General features: G+C 51.9%; 6 protein-coding genes across 6 annotated transcripts; 4 read left to right on the top strand and 2 right to left on the bottom strand.

The window, feature by feature from the left end:
• Positions 1-1,795: 1,795 nt before the first annotated feature.
• A1O5_00342 (uncharacterized protein) lies at positions 1,796-3,046 on the top strand (the record flags this gene model as incomplete). The annotated part of the gene is made up of 1 exon (XM_007740962.1): positions 1,796-3,046. One exon carries the CDS (start codon positions 1,796-1,798, stop codon positions 3,044-3,046), a length of 1,251 nt encoding a protein of 416 aa, XP_007739152.1.
• Positions 3,047-3,868: 822 nt separating this feature from the next.
• On the top strand, positions 3,869-5,062 carry A1O5_00341 (uncharacterized protein; the record flags this gene model as incomplete). The annotated part of the gene is made up of 1 exon (XM_007740961.1): positions 3,869-5,062. One exon carries the CDS (start codon positions 3,869-3,871, stop codon positions 5,060-5,062), a length of 1,194 nt encoding a protein of 397 aa, XP_007739151.1.
• Positions 5,063-6,246: 1,184 nt separating this feature from the next.
• Positions 6,247-7,440, bottom strand: A1O5_00340 (uncharacterized protein; the record flags this gene model as incomplete). The annotated part of the gene is made up of 1 exon (XM_007740960.1): positions 6,247-7,440. One exon carries the CDS (start codon positions 7,438-7,440, stop codon positions 6,247-6,249), a length of 1,194 nt encoding a protein of 397 aa, XP_007739150.1.
• Positions 7,441-8,186: 746 nt separating this feature from the next.
• A1O5_00339 (uncharacterized protein) lies at positions 8,187-9,104 on the top strand (the record flags this gene model as incomplete). The annotated part of the gene is made up of 1 exon (XM_007740959.1): positions 8,187-9,104. The coding sequence occupies one exon, from the start codon at positions 8,187-8,189 to the stop codon at positions 9,102-9,104; it is 918 nt and encodes a 305-aa protein (XP_007739149.1).
• A 424-nt stretch (positions 9,105-9,528) lies between these two features.
• Positions 9,529-10,122, top strand: A1O5_00338 (uncharacterized protein; the record flags this gene model as incomplete). The annotated part of the gene is made up of 2 exons (XM_007740958.1): positions 9,529-9,894; positions 10,003-10,122. 2 exons carry the CDS (start codon positions 9,529-9,531, stop codon positions 10,120-10,122), a joined length of 486 nt encoding a protein of 161 aa, XP_007739148.1.
• A 402-nt stretch (positions 10,123-10,524) lies between these two features.
• Positions 10,525-12,395, bottom strand: A1O5_00337 (uncharacterized protein; the record flags this gene model as incomplete). Its single annotated transcript, XM_007740957.1, has 3 exons — positions 10,525-11,130; positions 11,183-11,751; positions 11,813-12,395. The coding sequence occupies 3 exons, from the start codon at positions 12,393-12,395 to the stop codon at positions 10,525-10,527; spliced, it is 1,758 nt and encodes a 585-aa protein (XP_007739147.1).
• Between the last annotated feature and the right edge of the window lie 564 nt (positions 12,396-12,959).

Below are 12,959 nucleotides of genomic sequence, written 5' to 3'. Positions count from 1 at the left end.
CAAAAGCCATGGAATTCATAATACTCTGCTCAATCTGTAAAAAATGAATGGCACACTGCCAGCACTGTAAACTGTTCCGCACCTCCTCTCTGCCAGCCCATTTAGGTTTGACATGTGACTAGACAACTTTTTCACCTTGCCACCGCTCTACCAGCCCAGCACAGCCCATCACAGCACAGCCACCTTGCCTTGTTACAGTATATACTATTTATGAACTTAGGTAGACTACGTAACTTAAATCACGTAATTATATTGTAACAAGGCAAGGTGGCTGTGCTGTGATGGACTGTGCTGGGCTGGTAGAGCGGTGGCAGGGTGGAAAGTTGTCTGGTCACATGTCAAAGCAAAATGGGCTGGCAGAGAGGGGGGTGCGGAACAGTTTACAGTGCTGGCAGAGTGCCATTCTTTTACAGGTTGACAGAGTATCAAAAAAAAAAAAAAAGAGAATTCCATGGTTTTTTGATGCCGTCTACCTTATTCCTAAGTGTTTTATCAGTCCTGTTCCATCTCCTCGATGCCACCGCCGTGCTAGGCGCTCCTTGCCCTAGCCGCTGCCTCTCTGGGTGGTGTTGGTGGTGGTGTTGTCTTGTTGTCTTACCAGCGTCAACCAGAAAGGCGTTCTCGATTTCCGACCTGCCGGACAGGCCTCTGTGCGTTGTTGCACGTGCACGCCGAACCCTGAAGTGTTCTGTTACAATATACTCCTAGTAACCGCCAGCTTTAGTATGAGTAAGTAGTAGTTCGTCCGCCGTGAGTTCCTACTGGCTTAGCCGGCCTATAGTAGTGGTGGAAGTGAGAGGACTCTAATTTCGTGGTGGGAGGGCTATAATAACGGTAATAGTAGGACCGCCGTTTAAGGAGGGTCGTAATTTAGAGAAAGAGAAAAGCTCGTAGCCCGAGAGTGTTACGGATTCGGCTAAACATCGGGGGAACGGACGCCTGAGATCTCGAAGAGTAATCAGGCCACCAGCCAAGCATAGATGCGACTCAGGGGGTGCATCCTTATTACTAGCACACTCCCCGTAGGAGAGGCGCACACTTCCTTCTCCCATGCTTTGAGTCGTGTACAGTATCCATCATATACTATAGGGACACCTTATACATACGCTTATCGTTAGACTCTGCCTACTTATCAAGGAATCCCTAACAGAGAGGGTAGGAGGGGGGTTTGTACTTCATTAATAGAAGGGAGGGTTAGTCCCAACGAGGGGACGGGAAAGTGGTCGAAAGTCGAAAAGGCGTCACATAGGGAACTAGGTTAGCACGCTGCTAATTTTGGATCCTCGCTGGTGCTGGACGCGGTGGAGTAGGTTCAGGATGAAGGGTAAGTGTGAAGGTGAGCAGTTTTGACTCTAATTTTTACTGCCAAGTAGTAAGGCTTTAAGCGGATTTTGTCTGACGGAATATTTCCCCTACATTTCTCATAGTCTCAAGGGTATGTTTCTCCTCGTGTGAAGCGGTAGCCTCGTCGTCTGACGTGCTGATACACTACGTGCTTCATTTCATTGACTCCATGCGAATATTTTTTTACTTTTTATTGAGAGAATTGTCTGAGTTTGTTGTAGATGTTATCGTACAGTTACTTGAGGTCACACTTGGCTGGGGTATGTGCCTCCGGACTCGGTACTTTGTACAGGTTCAACCTGGTAGGCCAAAGGCTGGCCAAAGTCAGCATTTCGTGTCTACATCAACCCACCGTAGAGACTAAGCTCAAAACGGCAGTGTGCAATTCGACTGCAGGATTTACGCGGGTCGAGCTTTTGCTTTGAATCACGGCAGAAAATGTGGCTCGAAGATGGTGTTTGAACTCCATGTCTGGGGCCCAGCGTTCGAGCTTCCTTCTATCGATGCCCAATGTCTAGCTGCAATCTTCTACCTTCGCCAATGCCTGCCACTTGACCACTGGGTGCTGATTCCCTCGAGCGACGCTCGAGTCAGTCCTCTGGCAGAACTCCCTGCGTTACGCGATGGCGAGACTTGGGTCGCTGGGTTCACCAACATTGTCGACTATCTCCTTGAGACCTCCAATGGCGAACGAGACCTAAACAAACACCTCAATGCCCAGCAACAAGCAGACTGCGCGGCATTTTCAACCTTCATCGCGTCACGCGGCCAACCTCTCCTCGATCTCAGCCTCTATGTGAGCAGCGACAATTATCTTAATTGCACGAGACAAGCCCTCAGTGATATCTTGACATGGCCAAAGAGCTGGACTTTGCCGCATCAATGGCGGGCACAAGCGAAGAAGAGGTCTGAACATTTAGGTCTGGACAGTCTGGATGTGGACAGTGCACAGGCGGAGGAGGACAAGAGAGCGGATACAGGCCTGACCGCGCATATTCCCAAGTCTCTGAGAAAACCCAGACAAACAGTCACGGGGCTACTAGGCCGGCACCAGCAAAAGAACCGGTTTCGACTAGACGCTGTCACAGAAGATTTCTTTGAACCCCTGAGTGAAATGCTGGGGGAGAAGAACTGGTTACTGGGTGACCAAGCCTGCAGCGCTGATTGTCTGGCGGTCGGCTACCTGGTGTTGATGCAGACGCCAGCACTAGAGCATGGATGGCTGCGGGAGTCTCTACAGCGGAATCACGCGATTCTACACAAGTGGGTGACAAGTCGGGCTGCGGAAGTGTTCGGTCCGCCACCCGATGTCTCTTGGGTCCTGGGACGGAAGCCTGGGCTTGAACCGGCCGAGTCGCCCTTACCATGGCGAGCACCAGCTTCTCGCAGTCTTCCACAAGTCGTGCAGGCGGTTGTGGAGGGGTGCATTAGCTCGATCCCCGTCATAGGATCTGGGTACGGGGTCTCGGAGATCGGCAACACGCATGCATCGGGGCGAGAACGACACCGAGGGAAACAGCTGCAGCTGGCGAGGCTCCAGAGACGGCGAGGTTTGTATCTGGAGATTGTGGCGTCAAGTGTGGCGACCGTGGGACTGATGGCCTGGCTAGTTTACCAAGGGCTGCTACCGGTGCCTCGATGGGGACGCTCTGTATCGAGAAGACGCGGATTTGGCGAAGCAGGCGTGCTTCTTGGACTATGATGATGATAAACTTGTAAAATACTTGTAGGTACATAAAATCACAGAATGAAGTGATAGCAGTCACTACTTGAAGGGAATAGGCTGAGGAAAAGTGAGGACCTTAAGATGGTAGCACGCTAAGGGACGCCAAGGGACAGCCTTGTCAGCTGGATCGAAATGATTGGACGGTGGGACGAACTGGTGACGGGTACCTGCCGCGCCTGCCGATGACGATTTCCACAACCTCCAATCAACGCTGGCGTGGGGAGTGTGGGGGTGCCATGCCACCAGCCTCGTCCAATGAACTGCCCTCCATTGTCCTCTTCTTTAAGGTCCTCACTTTTTGCTGCTGCTTCACTGCTTTGTCACAGGCACAAGGTGGTTTGGGTGGTTTGGGTGGTTGCACTGACTAAGAACTGGAATGTGACGACTGCCTCCTTCCTCCCCTCTCGGTGGAGCGGGGTGGAAGATCTGAGAACTGAGAACTGCCTCTGGATTAAAAAAAAAAAGAAAAAAAGAAACCCTGGTAGCAAGTCCGTATCTCGTGAAGGCCATCTGTCGCGCCTCGTTAGTCTTGCTCTCAACCCTTCTCTCACAAAGATCTGGATCTGGTGGAGTCAAGCCTCAAATTCCTGCTCGTATTTTCCGAAAGACGACGACCTCGCCTGTAAGGATTTTCAGCATCTCAGATAGCACAAAAACCACGGCTCGTTCACGCATAATCGAAATAACTCACTCCAACCACACCTCGCACACCTTGTGCAGCTCCCCGGCAGCTTCACTCCTTGAGGCCACACTGTCGCAACCTGCGGCTAGCCGTTTCCGCGCGCTATTTGCACCGAAATGTCCAACCTCGAGTCCTTCGTTCACCTGATGGTTCGGCAAGATGATTCTGGAGCAACCCCAGCTTGTGATACCGGCAACGGCTACGACGGCCGCATCGGCTTACGAGTTGCCGCCCTCTTCATAATATGGATCACCTCGTCGATAGGCGCCGCCTTTCCCATCTTTGCAAACCGGCACCGAGGATTAAAGGTGCCAGAGTGGGTGTTCTTCATCTGCAAGTACTTTGGGTCTGGTGTCATTATCGCAACCGCCTTCATCCACCTCCTAGCCCCTGCGACCGATGCATTAACGGATCCATGCCTTACCGGGCCCATAACACAATACGACTGGGCCGAAGGTATCGTCTTGATGACCATATTTGTTCTCTTTTTCATTGAATTGATGGTCATGAGATATGGGAATTTTGGCGGTGCACATAATCACGATCACGGTGACGATGGGCATGCTCATGCACATGCACATGCACATTCTCATTCTCATTCACACGTGATCGACCTGGACAGGTCGACAACCGACACGGAAATGACTCCCGCACCGGGTTCATCGCCTTACAAAGACAGTCCCCACTCGGTGAGCCTGCCTCTATCCACGCGGGTGTCGCGGTCTCAAAGTACGCATGTGCCTGGAGAAGATCACATGGGCCATGCTCGTGAACACAGCGAAATCGAGGAGGCCGCCAGCCCGTTCAGCCTCGAAGACTACAAAGCGCAAATGACGGCCATTTTCATCCTCGAATTCGGAATCATCTTCCACAGCATCTTCATCGGCCTGACACTTGCTGTGGCCGGCAGCGAGTTTGACACGCTTTTCATCGTCATTATTTTTCACCAGACCTTCGAGGGCCTCGGTTTGGGATCCCGGCTCGCCGTAACGCCTTGGCCGAAAGGCCGACGATGGACCCCCTACGTCTTAGCGTTGTCCTATGGCCTCAGTACTCCTCTGGCGATTGCCATCGGCTTGGGAGTGCGGAAGAGCTATCCTCCTAATTCCCAGACGACACTCATCGTCAATGGCGTCTTTGACTCGGTGTCTGCCGGCATCCTGATCTACACGGGGTTGGTGGAGCTGATGGCTCACGAGTTCATGTTCAGCAGCTCAATGCGCAAAGCGAGTATCCGCACAGTCATGGCGGCTTTTGTGACCATGTGTCTTGGTGCAGGACTCATGGCATTGCTCGGGAAGTGGGCTTAGTGAGCTGTCGTTATGAAAATTTCTTTAGATCCCGGCAATTAATCATGGAAAGGGTGGATGTCGGATCATGTGTGTACAACTAGCCTCAAAATGAGGATAAATAGCCCCAACAAGGCTATGGATCCGATGGGAGGCATGAATTCAACCGATACCCCCCAGAGAATGAAAGCGACGCGACACAGTTTATCGCGCAATGACAAGACACTTGCCATTTCACCTGAATTGATCCGAGAAGAGCTCCTCAGCTTTGCTCCCGTGCTGAGGTGAGCCACGCGACGCCGCTGGAGTGACTAGCTCCGGATGCCTGGCAATGCCTAGGTACTAAGTAGTTTTGAGGGAACGGAGGCGAAGGAAGCGCGGCGAGGCTGAAACAGAAAAGGAGAACCGCTCGGGACATACGTCCATGTTAAATGCCCATGCATGTACATAGATGGCCACAAGGGAACAAAACGGACTTGATTGCCCAGATGCTTGACTCGCGACCTACAAAGATGTCATGATATGGCAGTCGGTACCTGAAACATATGGAATTCATACGCTGATATCAGATGTAAGATGGATATATCAGCGCCATCAAGGCATATTTGCATGTACTCCGGTGTACCGGACAGTGTACCTAGGTACGCTGACAGTGTTGGTTGGATATACGCTACCGTACTACAGTATATAGATACACACTGCGCATGAACACAGATATGTATATAGGTGTTTAGGATGTAGGTAGGTATTCAATCAAGTCGTTCGGCCTGCTCTCTCTGCCCAGGTACCTAGCTGCATCTGCATGCCCTATCTCTGAACATATCAATTTCGTTGATTCCTGTTCTCCTTCTCCTTCTCCTTCTCCTTCTCTACCTGCATCATTACCAACACGAGTTCAGATCAGATTAGACCGACTCGACAAAGTATAATAGTAACTTAATTGCCGAAATTCTTTTCAGTGCAGCTATGAGCACTTAGAAAGAAAGCACAAAACGATTCCCCCTTTTTTGTTTCCTTTGTTTTCGTTTCGTATGCTTCCCTGTTTCAATGCCTTTTCTGTTACCTGTTCCTTTTTGGGGGGTCATAGATCATTGCGTTGTCTCTGGTCATACACTGGAGCATCCATATCTGTCGTAGAAAAGGAAAGGAAAAAATCTCCTCCGAGACATCCGTTCTCTCCTTTTTTTTTTTTTAACTCTCTCTTCTTACCCCTCCCGCGCCAGAATCCCAAATAATTTCCTATTATCGACCGCACAGATAGAGGGTCCCATTTCTGCTTCGCTTCCGTTGCCCGCACTCAAACCCTCGCTAATGGTGTCGATACCTCCAGACCCAGGCTGGCTTTGCCCGTGGCCAGGCCCGTGTCCCCTGCAGTCTTTGGGCGATATACATTTCGGCCGCGAAAGAGGGCCATGGCAACCAAGTTCAGGGAGAATTTCCGTCTCCACTGTAATATCGTGGGCGGGCACGCCCCGCATACTGGCGATGATGAGGGCGGCTTCGAGGCAGGGCGTGCTGTTCGCCGTGCGGGCGGGCCCGCAGAGTCTTGACTTGGATTGGAAGGGAGAGATGGCTGGAGATGGAGGTGAATAGGGAGGATGAGGTGTTGAAGCTAGGTCGTCAGGATCTGAGGTCGCGAAATTCGAAAACGGAGGGGACGGCATGAGAGTGGAAGAGCCGTCTTCTTCATCGGGTGAAGCCAGAATGTCTTCTTCTTGAGCATGGTCATCTGTGAGAGCAACGTCATGAGATTGGAGTGTGTTCGGAGGCGGTCTGGACAGGTTTCGCGGTGGAATCCGAAACCTGGATGTCATCGAAACGGGGATTTTCATACTGGTAGGCCCCGCGTGCGTCTCGTGATCTTGATGAGGTAGTGCCGGCAACGCCGTGAAAGGAATACCCGTCTCAAATACCTTCCCGTCAAACACCCGGCGCTTTCTTGCTCCGGGCTGTCTCTCTTTCTGTTGTCTATCAGCGACGATAGGGCCTTCCACTTTGTCCTGGTTCCGCGTCGCACTACTATAGGGCTGAGAACAGGACCTTTGCAACAACTTATTCTGCTCTCTCAAAGCTTTGATTTCCTCTCTCAAGGCACGGTCCTCCTCGGCGGCTTTCTGCGTCAGGCTTCTGAAACGCTCCTCCCAGGACGTCTGCAACGCCTCATTCTGCTTCCTCAAAGCCTTGACCTCCTCTTTCAAGGCATGGTTCTCGTCAGCGACATTCCGGGCTGCCGCCTGCACTTCTGCAGTAGCTTGGATGGCTTGAGTCTCGTAAGTACGTAGCCGGCGCTTTAGGTCCTCAATGTAATCCTGGCGTCGGGCACGACAGCGTCTTTGGTTAATCGTGTTGCGTTTTATTGGTGAAGCATCTTTCGGGGCTAGCGGTTGGAGGGAAGTCATTGATAAGGATGGAGAGTCCAGGTTCTGCCGAGATGTTGATTCTTGCAGGCTCATCACGGTTCGGTCTGTAAGTACTAATTCGTTGATGTTCATGATTCATTGGCGGGGCGCTTCCGTTCATCAGGTCCTGACGCACGACGAGACCCTAGAAGCGGCCAGCGCTGGTCAGCTGACGGTTGGACGAGAGAGAAACTTCCTTTTTAGGAGATGAGCTCGAAGATACGTGAACTCGATTGTTGGTGATGGCAAATTGGTTGGAGAGGCCAGAGGGGGGCCAGAGGGGTCGAGGAGGATTGTTTGTTAGTGGTGGTGGCACCGAGTTAATGTTCTGCGTCATGTTGGTCAGGACAAGCGCAGCGCCAAGCCGCCAAGAAGCAGTCACCGGCGGCCCGTGATTTGTCGCTTCATGCTTCCACGATTGGCAACTCGGTAAACACTCGAAAACACCTCAGGTGCTACATACCATGGTCGTGATCCTGAACGTCTGCCTTGCCGTTTCACTCCGGTCGTATTCGCTCCTTCAATTGCTGAGTGCTAGCACTTGCGCGTTTCGTCAAGTTGCAAGCCAATAGCTGGGGGACCGTGACACACCGCTACGCCTATAATTCTGAGCATGACCCCCTCGAATCGAACAGTGTACTTGGTAAGATCCAATATCCACTACTGAGAGTTTTAACAGTTGGCGGTATCACTCTGCTTTGTATACTCTGTTCGACGTTGTGTTAAGCTTCGCCACAAGGGTCACCATGGACGCCGCAACAATTTACCAGACGGTCAACACCAGGTACTCCAAGGTCGCCTCGCAGGTGGATGAGAGCGACGCCCAGGACTCCAAAAGTACCCAAATCGCAGCATCGTTTGGATATTCGGCAGAGGATCTGGCATCTCTCCCCACCGGGACGAACCTTGGTCTGTCATGCGGAAACCCCCTGGCGACGGCAAACCTCCAGCCCTCTGAAAATATGGTTGACCTCGGATCCGGAGGCGGGCTCGACTGTCTCATCGCCGCGAGGCAAATACTGAAAGGAAACCCCACCCCGAGCGGAAAGATATACGGGATTGATAGAAGCGAGGCCATGATTGCGTTGGCGAGGAAGAACGCTGCCAAAGCCAACTTGCCCGAGGGTCTCGTGGAGTTCATCCTGGCACCAATCACGGAAATTCCCCTTCAGGATTCTACGGTCGATCTGGTGGTCAGTAACTGCGTCATCAACCTGGTTCCGGACGAGGATAAGCCTGCCGTCTTCAAAGAAATCCACCGGCTCTTGAAGCCTGGTGGCAGAGTTGCAATCAGTGACCTTCTCGCAAAGAAACCCATGCCAAACCAGATCCGTCGCGACGCGGCGCTGCTGGTTGGCTGCGTGGCGGGCGCCAGCCTGGTGGACGAATACCGGCGTTGGATGGAGGAAGCCGGGTTTCGAAAGGATAGCATTGCCTTCATCAACACCGAGAAAGACTTGAACGTCTACCAGGACGCGGATGGCACGGCGTCTTGCTGCATGGAGGAGACGGGGTCGAAGAGCTGTTGTGACAAGAACACAGACAGCGCCTGCTGCGTGGAGAAGAATGGTAGCAAGCCATGTTGCACCAAGAACGCGGAGCCCGCTCGGAAGCTGGACTTCAATGAATGGGTGGCTTCATATCAGATCTATGCCATCAAATGACGGGGAATTACCGCGCACAGCCATGTAAACAGAGGTGATGATGTAGGCAGGTGAATAAATTGATCATGACACAATAAAGCAGAAAACCAGCACCTGAGGCGTGCAGGAAGTGAGGGTGGAAAGTTGGTTCAGAGGCGCTGACTAAATCTAACAGGAGGAGTTATATATATATATATATATGTATTACTATTCAAATCCTGTGGATGTATGCCGGTTGCCGTCGGCGTTTTCACCGGCAAACCCAGAACATCAATTCCATCCATGTTGACTCCCTTATTGTCCATCTTGCGTACTGGACTGAATACGAAAATCTTTGCGTCCTATCCTATCCTATCCTATCCTATCCTATCCTCAGCGGCGAGAGAGCAGGCACCCGAAACAAAAGCCGCCATCACCACCACCATCATCGTCATCAATAAATAACATGCCTCTCTACGACGTCGAGCACGTCACGCCCCTGACACCAGACCAACAATCGGCCCTCGCAAAGGCGCTGACGAACCTGCACGCGATGCGCTTCAAGACGCCCGGCTTCTTCCTCAATGTCCGCTACACGGACTCCAGCAAGCAGGTCGTCTTCCGCAACGGCCGGAGAGCCGTCTACAACCGCGTCATCCTGCGCACCAGATCCGGCGAGCAGCGGTCCAAGGAACTCTACGACGAGCACTGTCGCGACATTGTCAGGGTGTGGGAAGAAGTTGTGGGCAAAGAAGGTGAGTTGGGGCTGAGGACCGTGTGGGTGATGGCCGCCTTGACCACAGCTGTCGAGTGTGGTATCGCCAGGCCAAAAGTGAGTCACGAGTGCGAAGCCTCGTTGCGTTCTCTTCTCTTCTCTCACTGACCCCCCCCCCCGTTTTGTTTTTTTTTTTATGCTAATGTTCAATCTGCAATGACAAAGGTGGGCGAGGAAGCCGAATGGCTCAAAGCAAACATGGACGAGTTTCGGAAGCTGGCAGCAGCAGGAGATGAGGACTTTGTGGATTTGGTCCAGGAGCTCGATTCATCAGGGAGCCGATGATTCTCAATCCAGAAGCACTGTCAATCCTCGACCTCGGTGAACGAGAGACTCATACATACATTATGTGTTCCTCTTCCTGCATTTTCCCTACTGGCCCCTACATTCTCTCCCCCTTTCCCTCTCAATCAGTCTTTCTTCAACTCAATAACGGTCACCGGAACCCCATCCACCATGAATTGAAAGAAGGCTCGGCCTGCCAAGCTTGGCTATCGTGTGCTTTGTTCCTCAACGAAAAAGAGCGAGAGGAAAAGAGACTGTGTCGGAATACCTAGTCAACGGCCTCCGTATTGTTGCTCTGATTTGACGCTACTCTTGCTTTTCTTGTCGTCGCATCATGTCGTCGTACAAACATGAAACATCAAAATGACGAATCCGCATCGAAACAAATCATAAAAGAATACATCAGTAACTCCTTCCGTACATGAACCCACCCAAAGGTCCTTGATGAGGTTGTGGTGGCCGGGTAACCCCAGGACTCACAGATGGAAGCGGAGGGCGATGAAACATATTGACTAGCTTTCGGCCAACGGAAGGCTCAATCTCTGTCCCGTCTCGAGCAATCTTCACTTCGCGGTTTGCATTGAAAGAGTTTCGAAGGCCTCTTGTCCTGTAGAACGGTAGACGGTCGTTGGACATCCACTTAATCTTGAATGGTTTCCCAAAGGTTTGTGGTGTAGCGGGACTGGTTGATTCATAACCTTCCCCAGAAATATTTCCGGCGTCATCGTCTGTGTGCTGCTCTTCTTTCTCTTTGCTCTCAATGTCTGCCTCCCAGAAAATTGTACCTCTGGCCGAATCGTCAATGATCCGTCCTTTGGGTGCGGTCGCCGTAGCTGGTGTTGGTATGGTCAGTGGCAGGTCCGCAGGACTGGGTTCTCGCGCCTCTGGTCGAGGTTGATAATCGATATTCGCGGCCGCTTCATCACCAATCGCCGACTCCATCCGAGCGTATCCAAAGTACTCGCCAGACTTGTTTGCTGAAAAGACGAGATATACATTCTCTGAAGTCTTAACATTTGTCAGCAATAAGGTCAATTCGGATAATGGACTGCATGCTCACTTGATAGGCATTGTTCAATGCGGCCTCGTTGTGGGCCTGTGTTGCCCATATTCCGCTGACGACGCTGCGTTCCAGATCCTCAACGGTCAAGCTTTTCACCACGAAGAACCTCTCCTTCACCTTCTCGATAGGTTCTGGTTCTGCTGTTATTATGTCATCAACCACAGCTGCTTCTTTGCCAACTCCGTCCTCCTCGTTCCCTGCGTCGGTGGGCGCGGTTGGCTGTTGCGCCACACCTTGCGTTGGTGTTGCCGTTGAAGAGCTCCCACGTCGTAACCTGCAAACCAGTCGCACTCCTTGGAACCTAGAGTCGTGGAAGCGAGCCATGGCCGCTGCGCAACTAGCCTCAGTCTTGTAGTTCACAAAGGCACAGTTGCTCTTCGAGATCAGGAAGACACTTTCTATGTCGTCCGTCGCATCTTTCGAGAAATAGTCTTTAAGGTCAATTATATGTGTCGCAGGCGGCAAGTTGCCAACCCAAAGAGCATGGCCAGATTGCTTGGGTTTCCTCGGCGGGCCCCTGAGCACCGATGTTTGCAGAGACGAACTCGAGCTAGATCTCCTGACTGCTGTGTAGGTCAGAAGCGTCAGTTACCCACGGACTCCCTAGAACTGCGGGGTGTCCCCTACCTTGAGAATTGGGCTGTGGATAAAAGTTCAGTGGCTGGGTTTGTGCTAGGCTGTTGTCGAGTCGCAGTTGTGGTAGTGGATAGGCAGTTGGCACCCTGGAGCCGTACGGCGCAACGTAGGCTGCGGTCCCACGGGCCTGTGCAAACTGAGGATGCTGAAGAGGCTGAGTGGCCGCATTGGCATTATGTATCATCGGCTGCTGTACCACGAATGTTTGATTTGGGTACGGTTGAGGACCACCTGGGCCTCCTGGATTGCCGACGAAGTGTGGATAGGCCACTCCTTGCTGCTGCTGTCGTGAAGGCGCGCCTTGCCCATATTGTGACGGGTACTGCTGAGTAAATGAAGGGTTGATATGAGTGGCGCTCTGGCCGCCAAACTGCGCGCCTTGGTGATACTGATACATCATCGACGGGTTGGTGGCAGCAGAGTGTTGCTGATAAGGCTGCGTATATAGCGATTGCTGAAACTGGCGCATTGGGTACTCTGGCAATGCAGCTGTGACAGCCGACATATCGAGCGTCGCGGTGCTCGCAAAACTTCCCATGGGAAACTGTTGTTGAGGATATGGTTCAAACTCCATATTCGCGGGCTGTCCCGAAGGGGCGTTCAGAACGGATAGAGAAGTTTGTGGTGGCCGATCTGCAAATATTAGTCCGGTCAACCGCCACAACTGGGACATTTACAAGCCTTTTGATAGATGCTCGTCGTTGTCATGCAATCCGGGATTGTGTCGAAGCGGAGGCTCTTCGCCCATGCCGAAATCCTCAAATATAATGGGAAGTGTATAGTAATGCTGTACCCAAAAGACAGCCATCGGTCAGTCCATATTGCCTTGATGGTGAGACACAACGAATTAAGCGCCAAAAGGAAGTACCTCAAATAGGTATACCTAAGGTATAAGTGCGGTCAATCTTGCTCGAACTGAGCAGGAGGCTGAGCACGGATCAGGAGGGATCCGAATGATCTCGTTGGTGATTAAATGGGATTCTGTTGAGAATTCTTTTCTCCCGTTCGTCTGTTCGAGAAAGGAAATGAAACAGCCAACTCGGCGCCAAATTTGGAAATGAGCGTGCTCGACAAGGGTTCTCTGGGATGTTTCACAGGGCTAAGGGGAAAAGGACGAGTCAGAACTATTGGTCTTGAG

This window comes from Cladophialophora psammophila (genome assembly GCF_000585535.1).
Source record: "Cladophialophora psammophila CBS 110553 chromosome Unknown aczJe-supercont1.1, whole genome shotgun sequence".
Taxonomy (NCBI): domain Eukaryota; kingdom Fungi; phylum Ascomycota; class Eurotiomycetes; order Chaetothyriales; family Herpotrichiellaceae; genus Cladophialophora; species Cladophialophora psammophila.
Note: the sequence above shows the minus strand (reverse complement) of the source record. Positions and strands in the feature narration are given on the sequence as shown.